Source organism: Theobroma cacao, chromosome 7 (genome assembly GCF_000208745.1).
Source record: "Theobroma cacao cultivar B97-61/B2 chromosome 7, Criollo_cocoa_genome_V2, whole genome shotgun sequence".
NCBI lineage: Eukaryota > Viridiplantae > Streptophyta > Magnoliopsida > Malvales > Malvaceae > Theobroma > Theobroma cacao.
In genome coordinates this window covers 9,272,498-9,293,555 of record NC_030856.1, presented here as the reverse complement: position 1 = coordinate 9,293,555, position 21,058 = coordinate 9,272,498, and the positions used below count along the sequence as shown (strand labels likewise).

Sequence of the window (21,058 nt, the reverse complement as noted above, 5' to 3'; positions counted from 1 at the left end):
TTTGTTAACTATTGATTATAATACTGTTGCCCTAAAAACAGTGCAAACTAATTATCTACAATAGAAATTTAAAAATATACTTTGTCATTTTTTGGGATAACATGTATGATGTCATATGCTACATATGAACAAATCAAAATAACTATGATTGGTTCACTTTTAGAGTTCTATAATTACAAAGTTGCATATTGTTGTAGCTATTTGTAGATAACAATCTAAAGAACATAATGCGGCACAGTTTTGAACAAAAAACTCAACTGGCAGCAGTGGGTTGATATGTTCATCACTATTTTGTCTGTACGTAGTCAAGTTTGCAACGTGATGTATATATGGTAATCAATAAAACCGGAGAACTCAAACAATAACTAAAAAAGAGGATAATAAATGTAACAACTATTCAAAGCTAAATGACATGTGCAATCATAATTTATAAAGATAAAGAAAAAAAATTTAATAATAAAAAGATTAATTAATATATTTTCAATGAAAGATTAAAATATTTTAAAAAATTATTAGTATATTCTGAATAAAAAATTACAAAAATATTTTTTTTCTGGGAAGCGCAACGACCTCAATTTCATTAGAGCAAGCCATAGGCAGGGGTTGCTCATTTTTTTTTATAGCAATGATGAAGGGTACAAAGGAAAATCTAGTCAGTAGTAGTTATACATAAGGTGAAGCCTAGATCAGAAGCTAATACTGTTATTAGAGTGATTTTATATGCTATCCTGGGTTATCTAACTAGGAATCATATATATTTATATATTTAGTTAATAACAGTCCATAAAAATTAACTAGAACTAAGCCAAGAGCCAGAAATTCTTCTGCCACCTAGTGTTAATAAGGTATCCACAGACGCCTTAGCTCTGCTTCCTAGCCCCTATGGTTAAACAATCTGCACCCTTGATTCATTGCTCCACAACTTCCTCAGAGCTGCTGGTCCCGCAGAGACTGCAAAAGCAACCACGAAACAGTTCGCAAGATAATAAAGGGTGAGATAGGTTCTGAGATCTGAATGAATGATGGAAAATGTGTACTTGTGGGAAAGGGTGAGGACCAAAGGACCCACCAGTTTAAGAACGGAGATGGCCTTTTCTGACCCAGTACCAACACGGAAATCTCTAGCTTCGTCACTTGGCTCGTCACTGTCGCCAGCTTAAGCCCTTGGATAACCAGTGCTTCCACTTCAACCTCGGGTTTACAACCCTTGCAGAGTGACCCAAGAGAGTTAGCAAGGTAAGGAGAACAAGATGAAGACTCTTTTGGCTAGGAGAAATAACATGCAGTAAAGTAAGCAAATCACACTTGTTAGCTACATGAGTAAGTGCCCACATCATTGCATGCTTACAATGTGAGCTTTGATCCACTACAACCATCACTCTCTTCCTTATCACCAAGCCATTATCGACACCATTGCCATACATGTTAAGCCCTTCCATCTGAGTTCAGCTTGACTCAAACCCAGCAGAACTATTCCCACCGACGTTGTTATATTCTGCTGTTCCCTCCCCGCCTGACGTGGATTTCCAAGCTTCTTTTCCACTAAGTGTAGACACCCATTTTTACTTAATTTCATAAATAAATGAAGAAGAAAAATCATGATTTGCTGCCATGCTTGGCATGGCAGTCGAGGCAGCTGCTGTGGTAGCCAGCCAAGGCTGGACTGCCATCGGAGTCTACCTTCTCCTTTCCCAAGATTGAATCAGCGCCTCTTTCTCCCAAAGCATATCAATTTTGGTTAAGCCGATTTACCCCACTTTTCCCCTTTCCTTCACATTGTGAAAAGAAAAAATGGCCCAAAGCATGTCAACTTTGGCTAAGCTTCCTTCCTTTTGACGATTTACGCCACTTTTCCCCTTCCCTCAAATTGTGGCAAGAAAAAGTCGATTTCAAAAAGTCAAGGGTTTGGCCACTGCCATTGGCAGCACGTAAGCCCTGAGACGCTACCATTGGCAGCACGTAAGCCCTGAGACGCTACCATTGGCAGCAAACAGGGAGGAAGGATTTTGAAAATCCATCCCCCGTTTATAAAAGGAGGGGCCGGATTTAAAAAAAAAAAAAAAACGAGAGAAGCTAGCTTTCAAAAAATATATGAAAAACCCTAAAAATTTTCTATTTCGAAAACCCTAGAAGTCTTTGCTAAAAACCTAAAGCCCTGTAAAAGAAAAAATACCCTAACCTCTACCAACTGGTGAGATACCACAACCACCAAAAAAATAAAAAACAATACTAAAAATCAAAAAGCAAATGGGAGGCAGCGCGTGGTGGGGTAAGTGGGTTTTGAAGCTTTTGGGGAAATCGTTTTAGGAAGAGAAGCACCATTAGGTTTCGGGAAGGAAAGAAAAAAATGATTTTTTCTTGGGTAGGAAGAGTCTCGGAGAAGGTGAACGGCGGTGAAAGAAAGGGGAGAGCGAACGGTGGTGAGAGAGTGAAGAGAGGGGCCGTGGTTTTCGACTAGAGAGACAGGAAGGGGTGCCGCCAAGTAGGGAGAGACAATAAGAGAGGAAAATGAAAGGAAGAGGTGAAAAACTTTTTTTACCTAAGGGTGGAGAGGTAAAACGGACTCGTTTTAGAGGTACCTAGGGGGAGCTATTGGGTTCATTGGACTTTGGGCTTTAACAGTCCAAACTTGGTATGGATTTTTTTTTGACTTGGTTATTTGGGTTATTTCATTGAGTTGGCTTACATTGTTTTTTATGTTTGTTAGGCCATTTAACTTGTTAGTTTAATTTAAATTAGGCTTTATTATTTAAAAGGTTTGTTTTTAGTTTTATTTGAAGTTAGTGGTTAAAATAATATTAGTAATAATACGAATGATAATAGTAATTGAGAACATATGTGTGTGTATATATATATTTAGTTTAGGGTAAGAACATAAAAATATATATATAAAAAAAACAGAAAACTATAGGTAGAAAAATAATTTATAAATATTTGACTAAAAGAAATAAATAAATAAATAAAATATCCAGTAAACAATTTTATAGACTTAGATAGATAAAAATATACATATAAAAAAAGAATGAGTAAATGTTAGTAGTAAAAATCTTATATGTAGATTTAGTTAGGTAAAATAAATAAATAATAATAATAAATAGAATAATGCACATATGGAAAGTAAATAATATCCATAATTATTTAAGACGTAGGTAATATTAATGGTTAGGAAAGTAGAATATTTTAGGTAACGAAAATATACATAGCACTAATAGTGAGCATAATCTTATTACGTACTTAGATGGGACCAATGATGGAATATTCGTTTGGTATGTGAGAAGTTGCCATCCCGAATGAGTTTTTCTAGATTAAAGATTTCGATTAAAACCCCATCAGTATGATGGGAGGGTTTCGAGTCCCGATGTTTACAATTCTAAATATATGGAAAAAGACATTTACCTGGTTATTAACCAAACAAAATGTATATACAAAAAGAAATAATGAAGTAATGAAAACAATAATAATAATAATAATAATAATAATATATACCGAGGGGAAATACATAAAATATATATAGTTTTACAAATACATATAATAATGAAAAATGATGATATTCATGATGGTAAATAAATAAAAATAAAATTTTCAGAGATGATAAACCCATAATAATAACGAATACAATTAAAATATAAAAAGAAAATAATCTAGTTACGAAGAATAGATTTATGAAAAGCTAAAAAGATAGTTAGACAAAAAGGAGATAGGTTAGGTTAATAAAAGAATAGGAAAGGAATTGAGTTACAAAAAATACACATAAACAATAGTAATTATGAAGTAAAATATTCGGTTTAAAAAATAGTATTTAAGTAAAAGGAAATCTCTATAGGTGAATACTTAAATATAAAAAAGATATAATAAAAAATAAAAAATATAGTTAGATAAAAAATAATAAATAAAAAATGTTTATGATGTGTATGCACACAAAGATGAATAATGAAAAATGAAGTTTGAAAGAAATAACAAAAGAGTTGTTGGAAGGTTAAGAAATAAATATTGCAATTTACAGGTATATTACACATCATCACTGCATCGCTAAATGTCATGGCATGTAGACGTATTTTGTGTACGAGTCAAGGCTTCGATAATAAAACTTTTCGAGGGAGCTTGTAAAGGTGAGTTCTTTCGGTAAATTCTCAAGGTGAAAGGACACCTTTGAGTCCCACTAGTACGATGGGAGGGCCCAGAGAATGTCTTAAATAAAAAGCTTTCGCTTGTATTATGGTTTGCATCCACAAAAATATTATTTTTAAATACGAATGATTACTCTGATGATGGGATTTACCTGATAAACTTGTGAAGGTAAGCTTTCTCGAGTGATTCCCTAGGTGAGAGATTATCCTTGAGTCCTGTCAATTTGATAGGCAGATTCGGGGAATAATCTCAATAATAGGTTTTCATTTGACATTTTACCAATGTTTATGACATGCATTTTATGATTGCATCAGGTGCACGACACAACAATAGGTTGTAACATGATTTACTAGAATAAACAAATAATGATTAAGAAAACACAATGAAATAATTTTAAAAATTAAGGCTTCTATAGGATAACATAGGATTAGATGGTACTATTCGTGGAATGGGCGTTACGGAAGTGTTAATCCTTCCTCATGTGTAATCGTACTCCCGAACCGAACTTTAAAAATTCACAGACCAAACTATTGTTTCTTAGATGAACCTAAAACCAGTTTAAGACTTCATTGAATGGAACAAATTTAGTAAGTGGCCAATAGCACCTAGATAAAAAAGATCGGTGGCGACTCCCAGTTTTTCCACATCTAGCGATCAGGGTTCCAAGACCCGCACATTACAATAGCTTGGAGACTCCACTTAGGACTTCGAGAGACAAGCTAGTAATTAATTATGTGTTATCTCAAGCCTTAATTAATTATGATTCAATATCCAACTTTATTTCCCTTAATTTTAAAAATAAAAAATAACATTTGTTTTATTTACTTGGTTTGTTTATCTTTATTATTTTATCTTATTTAATTTTCTTTCTACATTTCAATAATTGTAGGGCATTTAGGATAGGAGCATGAGATTAATGGTCAAGGGTTGGAATATTTCTTTACACACATGGCAAAAGCTTAAAATAGAACAATGTCAAATCCTCCCACTAACCAAGCACATCAAAAGAGTCTAAAACACCCATGTTAAAAACATATTTCTTAAAGGTGATAGTGCGTAGCACTTGGGTCAGAGGATTAACAATCATATCATTAGTTCCAATATGTTCTACTACAATGTCACCATTTTTCACAAGTTCTTTAACTTTCAAATACTTTATCTCTATATGCTTAGCCATTGTGATATTCCTATTATTATTAGTAAACATAATTGCTGCAGCATTATCATAGTACAATTGTATGGTTCTAGCAATAGAGTTAGCCACAAATAATTCTTTAATAAGATTTCTCAACCAAACTTCTTCTATAGCTGCACCATTGCATAGTGGATGAGGTCATAAGTGTTTGTTTTACACTTTTCCAAGATATTGCACCAGTTGTTAACATAAAGATGTATGCTGATTTGGATTTCTTATCATCTGAACAACTGGTAAAGTCTGAATCCATATAACCCACTAGCTTAAGGTATTCAACATTTTAATGAATTAGCATATAGTCCTTGGTTTTCTTCAAGTATCTCATCACCTTCTTTACAGCTTCACAATGATCTTTAATCGAATTAGACAAGTATCTTCCTAAAAGACCCATTGTAAAGGTAATGTTTGACCTTGTGCACACTTAGGCATACATTAAACTTCCTACTGCACAAGCATATAGTATTGCTTTCATTTGACTCCCTCTCAACATCGTTTTTTAGACATTGTGCCAAGTTTAATTTATCACCTTTAACAACTGACACATCTCCATTTTTACAATCAAGCTTGGAAAATCCATTTAACACTCGATCAATGTATGCACTCTGAGTGAGTCCCAATAAGTGACAAAATCGATCCCTATAGATTGCAATTCCAAGAACATAAGATGCTTCCCCAATATCTTTCATGTCAAATTGGCTAGACAATAATTTCTTAGTCTCTTTTAGCATCCTTAAATCACTACTTGCATGTAAGATATCATCAACATACAAAATAAGAAAGACAAACTTACTCTCACTGATCTTGTGATATATACATTTGTCTACCTTGCTCTCAACAAAACCAAAGGAGGTGATGTCTTCATCAAATTTAAGATACCATTGGCGAGAAGCTTGTTTAAGCTTATAAATAGACTTTTGAAGTCTTCACAAAAAATGATTTTTGCCATCTTCCTTAAATCCCTCAAGCTAAAACATATAGACACTTTTCAACAAGATTTCCATTTAGAAAGGTAGTCCTAACATCCATCTGGTGTAGCTTTAAATCATAATGAGACACTAGTGCCATGATAATCTTAAAAACATTTTTAAACGATATAGAACAAAATGTTTCATTATAATCAATTTTTTCTCTCTGTGTAAAACCTTTGACAACCAATCTAGCTTTAAACCTCTCAATCTTTCCTTTGGAATCTTTCTTGGTCTTGTATACCCATTTTACAACCTATGGGTTTGCAATGGTAGCTCAACAAGTTCCCATACATTATTATATGACATAGATTGTATCTCATTGCACATTGCATCCTGCCACAAATCTAATTAAGGACTAGAAATAGTTTTTGAAAAAGTTACTAGATCAACTACATGACCAATATCATAATCACCCTTTCCAAGATAGAATTCCTATATGTCAAAAGAAAGAGCAAGCTTCCTTATCCTAGTGGATCTTCTTTGTGGTTCATCTACAATATTTTGATTTTGAAGGACTACATTAAGAATTAGTTGTACTTGTTCTTGTTCCCCAACTTCTGTATGCACAACAATATCTTTCTGAATAGATATAGGAATTCTTACTATCTCAATATGTTCTTTTACATCTTTAACTTTATAGCAACTAGTATCAGCCACATCTAATTCTATAAATTTAGTTATTTTTGCCTTAATAATTTTACCATTTCTATTTGAGCAATAAAATCTATAATCCATGGACCAATTTGGGTACCCAATAAAATAACAATGAGCGGATCGATATTGTATCTTAGTCTCATTAGGATCATAAAGACACATGTAAATGATTAAGACTAGGATTTTGTCTTGTCCATAATTCATAAGGGGTTTTATGCACCAACTTGGTGCAAACTCTATTTAAGATGTACAATGTTGTTTTAATTGTTTCTCCCCGTAAGAATTCAAGTAAATCAGCTCCACTCATCATACTCCTCATCATATCCTTTAAAGTGCAATTTCGTCTTTCAACCACATCATTTTATTCATGACTACCAAGCATAGTATAATGGGGCACTATTCCATAACTCTCTAAATATTTGAAAATGGACCTTTTTGTTGTCTAATTGTGTCATGTCTATCATAATATGGACCACCTCTATTAAATTTGACAACCTTAATGATATTTCCCAATTGTTTCAACTTTAGTCTTAAAATTTTCAAATTTATCAAGAGCTTCTAATTTTTTTTTAATTAGGAACATATAACCATTACGAGAAAAATCATCAATGAAGGTTACAAAATATCTATGATTGTAAATGGTAGGAGTATATGGTTCACTTATGTCAGTATGAATAAGTTCGAAGAGATTGAAACTTCTATGTGACCTTTTTCCTTTTATTTTTGTCATCTTGTCCCTATAACAATCAAAAGATGTCTCCAAGTCTTTAAAAATAAGAGTAGGAAAGATGTTATGCTTTATCATCTTTTCCACTGTTTCTTTGGAGATGTGCCCAAACCTTTTATGTCATAGCATGGAAGATGTTTCCTTTACGTAGGACCTTTTGGCAACTCTTTCGACATTATATAAGGTGGCATAAATATTAGTAGGAGCCAAACACAATCAATATAATCCTTGAGTTAAAGAACACAAACCAAAATCCTTTGAATCAAAAATTATCTTAACAATTGAATCCATAATATCAAGAGCATAATCAGGAGTATCTAAAAATGAAACAGGAACTAAATTTTGTTTGAATGACAGTATATGGAAAGTGTTTTGGTCTAAATGTAGGGAGGCGAGTTTTTGACATCTATATTCAGGTGCTTATTTTCATCCTAAAGCTAGCACAATTCATCTACTTATTTAATCATGTGAAGCTTTAAGGTTATAAGTTACTATACATGTTTTCAATTTATCTGCAGGGAGAGCTTGAGTAAAGGGTTTTGACATCCGAAAGGAAGCCAATAAGGCCTTATTCCAAGCAGTTCCAAAACAATTCATGGCCAAGGTATCAAAAAACTACCTCGAAATTCATCTGTTTTAGGCTGGAAAGGGGACTTGTTGCATGCCTGCTCAAGGTACATATGGACCTACTGTATCAGCAATTAGTGCTACTCCAAGTATTTCATGATTCAGTGCAATTATATGGTTGAAAGTTAAGGACTCCATTAATTATGTGGAGTATATTTGTTGATAGGTAGATTTTTAATTCGTTGCAGATTTTGTTCCCACAATTAACAAGCTCAAGCCTCCAAAACGTGTGAAGACAAGGCTGATAATTCTGAGTACTATTCTTGACGTTACTATAACTTGTCTATCAGTTTTGGCAATTGTTTATATTCACCAGAAGAGGGGAAAGATGCTAAATACCGTCAAACATAAAGAACTAATCGATATGGACGCTACGCCACAAGCATTTGCTTATGCTGAACTAAAAATTGCCACTGAAGATTTCAGTCCATCAAATAAGCTAGGACAGGGAGGGTTTGGACATGTTTATAAGGTGAGTCATTGCCTTTAAAAAATAAAAAAAAAGGTGAGCCATCGTTCTAACTAAAGACCAACCAGGAGAAAACGATGTATTCAACTTTCAGAACTAGATATCCCATTTTGTAATCTTGTCACACTGCTCCTTTTCTTTTGCTATAGGTGAAATGAGACCCTCAATCTCCTTATCTTTACACTAAATATACAGTGCTCACAGCGCCTACTTGTCAAATCACCAAAAAACTCAAAACTAATTTGATAACACGTCTATTACAAAGGTACTTATTCTCAAATTATATTAAATTTTAGGATAGACATAGAATCTAAAACCATTTGGCAATAAGTGCAATGATCCTTTATTACATTTATGTTGCTTATAATAACCCAGATTTAACTTATACGAGATTTCTTTTAATCACCTCTTTAATAAAGAAATCATAAAAGTTAGTGTAATTGGGAAAGAATAGTTGCGAATCACTAGGTGTAGTCCAGTTTGATCGTGCAGCCTCTAACTCAACCAAACATTCACCACAAACCAGTACGAGTAGTGAACTACAAGAACTATTTTTCTCCCCAGTCAGGTGCAGCACTTAATAATGGAAGATAACTAATTAATGAACTAAAAGTACTGTTACATCTTTATTATACTTCATTTTTATCAATAAAAGATGTACTCGATGTACAGGGGATTCTTGGAGATGGGAGAGCTGTTGCTATAAAAAAATTGTTTGAAGTATCCCACCAAGGGAGAGATCAATTTGCAGTAGAAATTGCAACTATAACTGCTGTTCAATATCGCAATCTTGTGAGGCTGTATGGGTGCTGCATTGAGGGAGATGAAAGACTCCTTGTTTATGAATATCTCTCAAACAACAGCCTTGATCAAGCATTGTTTGGTACGAAAAATGACTTATCGCACTTGTAAATGTAATCTTATACCTACCTAGATGTATGAGAATTTTCTTTTTAGTTATGTTGAAGTTTATATCTCTATTTCAAGAAGCAGAAAGAATATAATTCTACATGAACATAATGTCAATATATTCTCTGCTATGATGGAAAGTTTTTTGTAATCAAGGGGGTCTGTTGGAAGATGATCACAATTCTAGAAATTCAAGGAGCAAACTTGGTAGGAAGAGTTAGAGGTTGAAGAAGGAAGAGGAAGAAGAGGGATAAGTAGTACGGTGTCGTTTTCTCACTTTAGCAGCCAATACACCAAGCCTTGTGTCATTTCATTTATGTTTACTTTTTGTTTTTGTAATACGACTTTAGCATATGTCGTTTCTTGTTTTACTGTGTTAAACACAACTTGTGAGTGTCGTTTTTTATGTCTGCTGGTTGTTAAGCCAAGTGTTTTCTTTCTCGTTTGTAGCCGTTGCTTGGCACTGCAACCAATACATGGATTTCAGTGCACAGCCAACCGATTTCATTCTCCTTCTTTGAGATTCTCTACGGTTGTTAATTTGTTGGTTATTTCTTGTTAATTAGTCAGTATATAAAGGTGCAAATGAATAGATGAAAGTGTGTGAGAGCCTCTGTTTTTGAGCTCACTAATTATTTTTTTAGATCCTTCATTCTCTGCTCTTTTTACCTTTATTTGTTTATTGCTAAAACCTATCAAATCGCAACATGGTATCAGAGCTGTATTAGTGATCTTAAGGGATTGTGATGTTATCTTCTTCCTCTGTTAGTTGAAGTAATTATTTGTTCTTTTCTGCAAGGTTTAATAATGGCTTCATCAGGATTTAATGTTGCTTCTTTACCAGTGTTCAATGGTGAGAACTATGCAATCTGGTCAATGAAGATGAAAGCGTACCTCAAGGCATTGAGTATCTAGGAGGTTGTGGAGACTGGAGAGGACCCGGCTTAGAGGCATACCAATCCCACCTTAGCTCAGATTCGACAGTTTGAAGAAGACAAGGCAAGGAGGTATAAAGCTTTATCATCTTTACATTCTGTTGTGTCTGATGAAGTTTTCACTAGGATTATGCATTTAGACAATCCTAAGGATGTATAGGAGCACTTGAGAGATGAATTTTTTGGAAGTGATAGGACTAGACAGATTCAAACATTGAATCTGTTTAGACAATTTGAAATGCTGACAATAGAGGAGGACGAATCAATTAGGGAGTTTTTTGATAAAATGATGGCATTGGTGAATCAGTTGAGATTATTAGGCAAAGTTATAACTGAGGACAGGTTAGTTCAAAAGATGATTGTCAACCTTCCAAAAAAGTATGAATCCAAAGTTTCCTCATTAGAGGATTCTAAGGATATGGAAAAGATTACTCTGAAAGAGTTTGTGAATGCCTTAGAAGCTCTTGAACAAAGAAAAGCATTCAGGCAGAAAAATGCTCTCAATAGTGCCTTGGTTGCCAAAACAAAAGATTTGAAGATTGGAGGTAATAGCTCGAAGAAGAATGAATCTGAAAAGAAGGAAAAAGGGAAGAAAACAGTGAAGGAGAAGATTGGAAAATAGAAGACTAAGTATCCTCCATGTTCTCATTGTAAGAAGACTACTCATTCACCTAAGTATTGCTGGTACAAGCTTAATGTAAAATGTAGGTCCTATAATCAGCTTGGCCATGTGGAAAGAGTATGTAAAAACAAAGAGACTCGTGGGGATGAAAAAGCTACAATTGCTGAGAAGAATGAAAGCTCAGATGAAGTACTTTTCATGGTTCAGGAAACAGGGAGATCAGCAAAGAAGAATGTGTGCCTAATAGACAATGCTTGCTCTAACCATCTGACAAGAGATATAGAACAGTTCACTACTAGCAACAGAAGCTACAGAGCTAGAGTTGAGATTGGTGATGGTTCATTCATGAAGATCTTAGGCATAGGAATAGTTGTTGTGGAGACTCAGGATGGCAACAGGTATATTCCTAATGTTTATTTTGTTCTTGATGCAAGTCAAAATTTGTTGAGTGTAGGGCAGCTAACTGAAAATCACTATACACTCTTGTTCAAAGATAAATTATGCACTATCTTTGATCCTAAGGGTAGGGAAATGTTAATAGTGGAGATGAGAAATAAATGTTATCCCATTGACTGGAAACTTACAGATCAAAGGGCCTTCCTCAGTGTAGTGCCTGACTCTGAGCTGTGGCACAGAAGGTTAGGGCACATTAACTACAAATCCCTGTAAGACATGGCAACTAAAGAGCTGGTTGAAGGCTTGCCTGAAATTACAAGACCTGGTATGGTTTGTAGCATCTATCGGTATGGTAAGCAGTGCAGATTGCCTTTTCTAAAGGAGAAAAAGTGGAAAGCAATTGGGAAGCTTCAGCTGGTTCATACAGACATTGAAAGTCCTATGAAGACTAGTTCACTTGGGGGCAGTAAGTATTATCTTCTGTTCATTGATGATTAGACTAGGTTTTGCTAGATCTATTTCCTTAAAATCAAATCAGAAGCCCTTAGCAACTTTGTGAGGTTCAGAAACACTATTGAAAATCAAGTTGAGTCAACCATTAAAACTCTAAGAAGTGATAATGGTACAAAATTTACCTCAGCTGAATTTGAAGGTTTTCTGTCCAAGCTAGGGGTTATGCATCAATTGATAGTTACATATTCTCCTCAACATAATGGAATTACTGAGAGGAAGAATAGAACTCTCATGGAAATGGCCAGATGTCTACTGTTTTAGAAGAATTTGCCTAAGATGTTTTGGGCAGAAGCTGTTAACATAATTAATTACATTTTGAATAGAAGTCAGACTAGAACTTTGCATCAGAAGACTCCTTTTGAATGTTGGTTTGATAGAAAGCCCTCAGTATCACACTTAAAGGTATTTGGTTGTATATGCTATGCTAAAGTGCCAGATGAGAGAACATCCAAGCTGGATGAGAAGAGTGTTGTTACTATTCTAATTGGGTACAGTAATGTCATCAAGGATATAAATTGTACAATGTGGTGAGTAAGAAAGTGATGTTCAGTAGAGATATAAAGTGTTATGAAAATTCAACTTGGAATTGGGACAAAGCTATAATTGAAGGTCCTGGTAACTTGAATCTGTCTACTGATCCAGTGCAAGGTGAGTCTGATGATGAGGAAGATATTAAGGATGAGTCTTTGGCTGTTAGATGGACCAAAACCCTTCAGGACATATACAACAAATGCAATGTAGCAATTGCAGATCCTGGTAGCTATAAGGAGGCAAGTGCAGATGCAAACTGGAGGGAAGCAATGAATGTTGAGTTGAATATGATCGAGAAGAATGGAACTTGGTGTCTAGCTAACAGACCTAATGATCATCTAGTTATTGGAGTTAAATGGATTTACAGAACCAAACTCAATCTTGATGGTTCTGTAAACAAATTTAAAGCCAGATTGGTGGCAAAGGGTTATGCACAGACTTATGGAACAGACTACTTTGAAACTTTTGCTTCTGTGGCTCACCATGACACTATAAGATTGCTAGCTACTCTAGCTGCAAGAGAAGGATGGAATATCAATCACCTGGATGTGAAATCTGTTTTTCTTAATGGAATCTTAACTGAAGATATTTATATAAAGCAGCCTGAAGGCTATGTGAAGCAAGGAGCTGAAGGAAAAGTCTGTAAGTGTATTAAAGCTTTATATGGTTTAAAACAAGCACCTAGAGCCTGGTATGAAAGGTTGGATAACTATCTTAGAGCTCAAGGCTTAATCAAAAGCATGACAGAACCTACTCTTTATGTGAAGAAGTCTAATGACTCAGTGATGTTTATAGTAGCTGTTTATGTGGATGATCTTTTGTTAACAAGGCCCGATGCAGTATACCTAGAGAAATTCAAAGCTCAAATTATGACTAAATTTAAAATGACTGATCTAGGGTTCATGAGATACTTCCTTGGTATGGAAATTTTTCAAACTAATGAGCTGATCATGATTCACCAGGCTAAGTATGCCAGAGATTTGTTGAGGAAGTTTAAGATGGAGTCTTGTAAACCAGTTTATACACCATTAGCTGTGGGGGATAAACTGATTAAGAATGATGGAGCAGATAAGGCTAATGGTCTAGTCTATAGAAGTATAATAGGGTCACTACTGTATCTAGCAACTACAAGGCCTAACATTATGTTTTCAACTAGCTTGCTATCGAGGTTCATGCAGTCACCATCTGAAACACATTTCAAAGCAGCTAAGAGGGTGTTGAGATATGTCAAAGGTACGGTGAACTATGGAATCAAGTACAGTAAGTTTGACAGTGGTGAACTTCAAGGATATACAGATAGTGACTGGGCAGGGTCACTTGATGATTCAAAGAGCACTAGGGGATTTTGTTTTTCATTTGGTAGTGGTATGTTTTCCTGAAATTCAAAAAAGTAGGAAGTGGTAGCTCAATCCTCAGCTGAGGCTGAGTGAATTGCTATTTCAGCTGCTACAAATCATATCTAGTGGCTCAAGAAGATATTAGTTGACTTGGAATTTCCTCAAACTAAGGGCACAGTGCTTAAAGTTGACAACAAATCAGCCATAGCTATTGCAAAGAACCCTGTTCAGCATGGTCGAACCAAGCACATAAGGGTTAACTATCATGCTCTTAGAGAGGCAGTAAAAGACAATGAAATTGATATTCATTACTATCCAACTGATCAACAATTTGCTAATATTCTGACTAAAGGTTTGTGTAGAGACAGATTTGAATTCTTGAGGTCTTGTTTGGGTGTTTACCAGATTTGTGATCAAGGGGGTCTGTTGGAAGATGATCACAATTCTGGAAATTCAAGGAGCAGACTTGGTGGGAAAAGTCAGAGGCTGAAGAAGGAAGAGGAAGAAGAGGGATGAGTAGTACAGTGTCATTTTCTCACTTCAGCAGCCAATACGCCAAGCCTTGTGTCGTTTCATTTATATTTACTTTCTGTTTTTGTAATACGACTTTAGCATATGTCGTTTCTTGTTTTACTGTGTTAAACACAGCTTGTAAGTGTCGTTTTTGATGTTTGCTGGTTGTTAAGCCAAGTGTTTTCTTTCCCATTTGTAGCTGTTGCCTGGCATTGAAACCAATACATGGATTTCAGTGCACAGCTAACAGATTTCATTCTCTTTCTTCGAGATTCTCTACGGTTGTTAATTTGTTGGTTATTTCTTGTTAATTAGTCAGTATATAAAGGTGAAAATGAATAGATGAAAGTGTGTGAGAGCCTCTGTTTTTGAGCTCACCAATTATTTTTTCAGATCCTTCATTCTCTGCTCTTCCTACCTTTATTTGTTTATTGCTAAAACCTATCAAATCGCAACATGCACCCTAAGGGGATGACTTGTGATATGAAAGGCTAGTAAGCTGAAAGTTGAATACTAATTATTTGGTGTATATTGTACCATGAATTATATGATCGGAGGAGAAATATTGGTGATAGCAGAACCTATGATTATGTGATATGAGATAGTGGGATGACTCCCATAGATATATGAAGTTTGCCTATTTGGAGATGTCCTGTACATAGCTCTGCTTGCATTACGAATGCATTATCTGGCATACTTTTGAACTATCTATTTTATTAAAAAAAAAATATTCTTTCGTTTTTGGCTTGATTTCCTTCTACTCTCACTCACTAAATTAGTAAGAGATTCACCCCCTTTATTTGTGAAAACAATTAACAACTGGGGATTTCCATGTGGGAAGTGCGTAATTAACGCCCGCTTCGTAGATTGAAAATTAGTATCTGGTAGGCATGTTCATCTAGCAGTCCACTCCGTTGAGTTAGAGTCTGTTTTCGCATTCTTGTTATGGTTCTAAACTTATAACATGTTCCGGTTTTGTAAGTACGCTGTTAACATTTGATTCTGTTCAACTATTGGACCCACCATGTTAGCCAAGTTATGGCAACTTCTGTATATGTTGCGTGGTTGCATTTCTATTTTTGATTAAGCACAACGAGGTGTTGAAACAAGTGTCAGCGTGCATTTTTGCTGTAAAAGATTAGAACTTCTGTTATATAAGTAAAGCTGTTGTGCATTTTTGGTTTGATCTATGGTTATATACGATCATTTGTACTTCTGCATAATTGTGTTTGGAGGCTTCCTCAGACCTTGTGAGCCTCGCTTGCTGAACTCGTACGTCGGTCACGACCCCAGATTTGGGTCTGGATCGTGACAAATTGGCTCCCATCTAGCAATTAGATCCCCCAAAAGAAATTCTTTTTTTTCTCGCATTATTTCTTTTTTTTTCGTTTTTTATATATTGCTTTTACTTAGGAAAGATAATTCCATGAGCGTTGCCTCTCCCTTATGAACCTCAAGCTCTTCAAGTTTCTCTCAACAAAAATGAGAAAATAACCAGGCAAGTGGAGGAGTGGCAAACTGAATATTGGAAGAAACTCAAAGCTAAGAAGCAATAGAAACCTCTCTTTTTGTTTCATTTTCATGGTCATTGGTACCAAATTAAAATTTAATTACCATTGCCCATGATTCAACATATCATATAAAAAATTTGTCCCAATTAATTAAATAGAAGGCGGATTCCCTAACAGTCATATATTACTTTCAAAATTAACGATGTTTACTTATTTTAACAAAAATAAAAAGACTATGAGTAATATTAACTTCTAGAATAAAATATAAAATCATCCACGATGATAATTTAGGAGATATACAGATGTAATCATGATGAAAACTAGAAAAACAGGGGCAGTTCTCCTACCGTTATATATTATCAGTTAGACTGAGGATTATTTGAGATACAAAGAAAATTAAAAACAGGGGAATAACTCTCCCAAATAAAGACTATAGATTGAGAAGGAAAATGCCTTGAATGGAAGTAGTTATATGGAATTAGTGGGCTTGTCCTTTGACGATGTCCAAGCTCATCTTAGTTGGATATATCGCTTGCAACTTAACTTGAATGCTATCCAACTGTCTCTTGAACTTGTCCTTGGAGCTCGCATAAAGCATCTTAGTCCTCACCCTTCATGTGTCAAGTGACCTATACCACAAACAACATTGCAGCCGTTTTAATTGTAACAATCTTTCAAAATTGAACGAAGAAAAACAAGGCGTTGGGTTTTTCTTTTTCGCTTTCATATACCATGCAAAGAAGAAAATCTTACTTTTTTGACAATTCTCATTTGTAGTGAAATTATAATCAAAGACAGAATAGTGGCATTCATTAGAAGGCAAGGAGTTGGTGAAATCATCATAAGTTGCTCCCAAACTCTCGAGCTTCTCTACAATCAACTATTGCCTCTTCTTGTCCATCTTGAAGGCAATACACCGACTATCAATCCTTTTACTTCATATCAAGAATACTTAATAGATATTAAATATTTTTTTTGTTTTTGGGATTGGAGAAGGAAGATTCAAACTTTACTCTTTAAGAAGGAAAATTATGCATCAACTAATGAACCAAATACTCAAATTTAAAAAAAAAAATCTTCAATTGTATTATTTACAGATAAATGTCTCTTTTGCAATTTATATGTAACAAAAGTAATCAAGATAGATATCCCCAACAATTCTTGATAAAATTACTCTTCTTTTTGAAGAAAAATCCTTTAAAATGCATTAGTATAAATATTTTTAACGAGAGATATAATATATGTTGCAGGGCCAGGGAATAGAATAAGAGGAAGGGCAATGAGGGCAAATAATGGAAATTCTGCTTTTGGTTTTGGCATGATGCAAATTTGGGTGCGGAAGAAGAAGCGACGGAGGCTAAACAAGCTTTAAGTCAAGGATGTCGCGGAATTATAGAACCACAGTAACATTTTTTATTTTTTTGGATTAAGTAAATGAGAGTAAGTCATCATTTGAAAAATCTAGTCAAACTCTTGGAAAATATCTTTAGGAATTTTCTTCTTGTTTTCCGAGGACCAGCAGTGGGTCAAGAAAGAAAACATTTTTCTTTCTTTTTGTTCGTTTGGATTAAGTAAATGAGAGCAAGTCACTGTCGAAAAATTAAAGCCAATGTGGAAAACAGTTTAACCAATTAGTCAAGCTCTTGAAAAATATCTTTAGGAAATTTCTTCCTATTTTTCGAAGAAAATAAAATGAGATACAAAAAGTACAAATTTATTGGATTAGAAAAACCATTGATCCTGTCAATTTTAGAGAGTGGATCCAAAGAAATATCATTAATGTTGGAGAAAAGAGCAAGCGACTTCTTGGGCTATAACTTGAATTAAATCAAATCACTTGCAGAGAAGTGAGACAATTTTCAGATAAGTTATTTTCATTCCTTGCCAGTTGCCAGCCAAATAGACCCAAAATTAAAATAAGGTGGTCCAAAATGATCACCCAATATTAATTCCTCCATAATCAAAATTAATTACAATGAAAGATAAATTCAAAATGTTTTAATTTAAACAAAAATGGAGTAAAATGAAGATCCTAACTATGTACAATATGGTTTTAATGTTTGGTATTAGTATAAAAAATTTTAATTAAAATATGGATTGAATCAAAATAATTACATTAATGACAAATGGATTCAAAATGTTTTAATTTAATCAAAAAATTTGAGTGAAATGTAGATTTTAATTAATTATACTTTTTCCAATCGTAACTTTAACAAACCCAAGAAAACTCAGCGAAATAAAATAGTATTGATCCAATGCTTGAAAAATTCTTTCATCTTATGAAATGAATATATGTGGAGGACAGTGCAGCTCATGTCATAGAATTGCCATGACATTTCAAAGTCCATTAATAGCGTCTCGTAGATATCAAAGTAATACAGTCCTATGATGTTGTCAAGGATATTTAGAATCTCAGTTATAATTGTATAAAATGTTATATTTTTTCAAATAATAAAGTGTATATTTGCATTATTTAATTTATTTTTCTTTTTTATGAAATAATGGATTAAACTTATTTGGTTTTAATTATAATTCATAATATGATTTAATAAAGTGGATAGACTCTAATCCTATGATTAATTTAAATAAAGTGATTCATTTAACTAAACTACCCAATTCCAGCAAAGCTGATCAAATTTACCAAAACAGCAAGCTTTTTTTAAAAAAAAATTTTATCCATATTTGATGTTAAGAATTATGAATTGATGCTAAGAATTGTGAATAGTATTACATATCATAGCAATAAATGTCATAACAGTCTGAATGAGGGACAGATTCTTATGATTGGATGTTCCGGAAGTGGGACTTTCAGCAGGGCTCCATCATGGTTGGGAGCTATATTTTGCGTTGATGCTCCGGTTTAATAGTTTTTTTGGTTGTTCTCCTTGTGAACCGTATATGGAGGAGGGTTAAATCTGTTTTTTTAAATAATTTGAAAGTTTGATGAATATGCTGAACTTTGAACACTCAAATAGAAATTAGCTACTGATAAACCCTTAGTCTTTGTTTAGGTTTTAAAAAGGAATTAGGCTGCCAGTGAAAACTTTTGTAATTGTACAGCTGATGTTGCCCATATCAGTATCTTTATGCCATTAAAGTCTCTTGCCGAATAAACTTAAGACTTGTTATGACATGACTGATAATGCGATGTCAGAGATGTGCCATACAATGATTTTTCAGGGAGCATTCCTTCTTGGGTCAGTGAAGAAAATTTGCAACTGCATGTTTAATCTCTTTCTTCTTTATCCTATGTAATATTTTCCTAACAAACTTACCCTTATATTAAGCGATGCTTTTTATTCTTTATTAATTCTTGCTTGCAGAATAATTTATCACATTCCATTTCTACGTACAGTTAAACTTAAATCGAGATAAACCAAACTCTCGGATGACCTTCTTGAGGGCCCCTATTTTGTTTCTTATTGAGTTCTTGCTTCCATTACCATTTTTAATTCTTCCAAGCCGTCTTTTCAAAGAGGGGGAAGGTTAAGCTCAACAAAGGCAATAACAAACAGAGGTCAAATGAGCCAAATGAAAGATATTATGAAAAAAAAATACAAAAAGGGTACGAAAGAAGAAAACCCATAGAAACAGAGCTCAAAGTACAGAAACAAGTTTGGAAATTACAATACAAAATTCTAGGTTTTAAAGGGACATGATATTTTCTTATTATCAAAGTACAAAAATAACATAATAAAATGAAAAGTTTCATAACTTACGTTATATTTAAGCTAATTTCATTCGAAGAAAGAAGTGATGAAGTTGGATCCTCACTTGGATTCTCATCAGCACGATCCTCAATTGATACTTCAAAAGGAAGTTGAAAAGGTTTGGGGGGCATTTGAAGGAGCTCAACATTAGTTTCAAGCATCTCCAAGACTTTGCTCATTGAAGGACGGTCGTTAGGTGGCACTTGTATACACCAACAAGCTGTTATTATCATCTTCCTAACAATTATCTTTTCACCATCTGTAACCTCTCCCAACTCAACGTCCTCTCCTCGATGAAATTGGCCATAAATCCATGAAGGAAAGTATATTTGACTCAAGTGTTTAGCAAACGCATTCAAATTCTTTCTTCTTCCCACCATTTCCATTAATAGCATTCCAAAACTATAAACATCAGCCTTATTCGAGATGCCTCCAATGTTTTTGTAGACCAATTCAGGAGCAATGTATCCTATCGTACCCCGTGCTGCAGTGAGAGATACGATGCTATCATCTACCGAATAAAGTTTAGCAAGACCAAAATCTGAAACTTTTGGGATAAAGTTATCGTCTAGAAGAATATTGTGTGGCTTGATATCAAAATGTAGAATTTGCATGTCACATCCTTGATGTAAATATTCAATTCCTCGAGCCACCCCAAGAGCAATATCAAACATTTTTTGCCAACTTAAGCTGATTTTATTCTCTTCTGCAAATATGATCCTATCTAGAGATCCATTTGACATAAAGTCATATACAAGGGCTTGTTTTGATCCCTCCACACAAAATCCAATAAGTTTCGCCACATTAACATGATGAATCCTCCCGATTGTAGCAACTTCATTAATGAAATCTTGCCCGTTAGCTTTTGACTTGCCCAATAATTTTATTGCTACAAGATGACCGCTTCGAAGCTTTCCTTTAAATACTGAACCATAACCACCTTCGCCTAATTTTTCTTGAAAATTTCTAGTCATTCTTTTTACTTCATAGTAAGAATACCTTATTGGCATTAAATTATTTTGACTTTGAAGAAACTCTTCAATTGTATCATCTACAGATAAATGTCTCCTTCGCAATTTGTATGTAACAAGTGCAATCAAGATAGATATCCCCAACAACATTCTTGACAAGATTATTCCTCCTTTTGAAGAAAAATACATTAAAATGAATTAGCATATATATTTTGAATGAGGGCTATTGCCCCAAAAAATTATACGTAAATTGTGCAATATATGTGTTGCTATCTTTTGTCTAAGTGAACTTTATAACTAATTATAACCTAATGAAAGTGTAATTATAACTAAACCCTAAAC

The 21,058-nt window shown here is 34.2% G+C and overlaps 1 protein-coding gene and 1 pseudogene across 1 annotated transcript in view; both read right to left on the bottom strand.

Annotated features, from left to right (window-relative positions):
- LOC18594494 lies at positions 642 to 1,466 on the bottom strand (annotated as a pseudogene).
- LOC18594491 (LEAF RUST 10 DISEASE-RESISTANCE LOCUS RECEPTOR-LIKE PROTEIN KINASE-like 2.2) overlaps positions 19,602 to 21,058 on the bottom strand; it is a 16,351-nt gene continuing 14,894 nt past the window's right edge. The window contains exon 7 of the mRNA XM_018124339.1: positions 19,602 to 20,209. Within this exon, the coding sequence (XP_017979828.1) occupies positions 19,751 to 20,209 (459 nt within the window). The 3' untranslated portion in view covers positions 19,602 to 19,750. The remainder of the gene's footprint in view (positions 20,210 to 21,058) is intronic.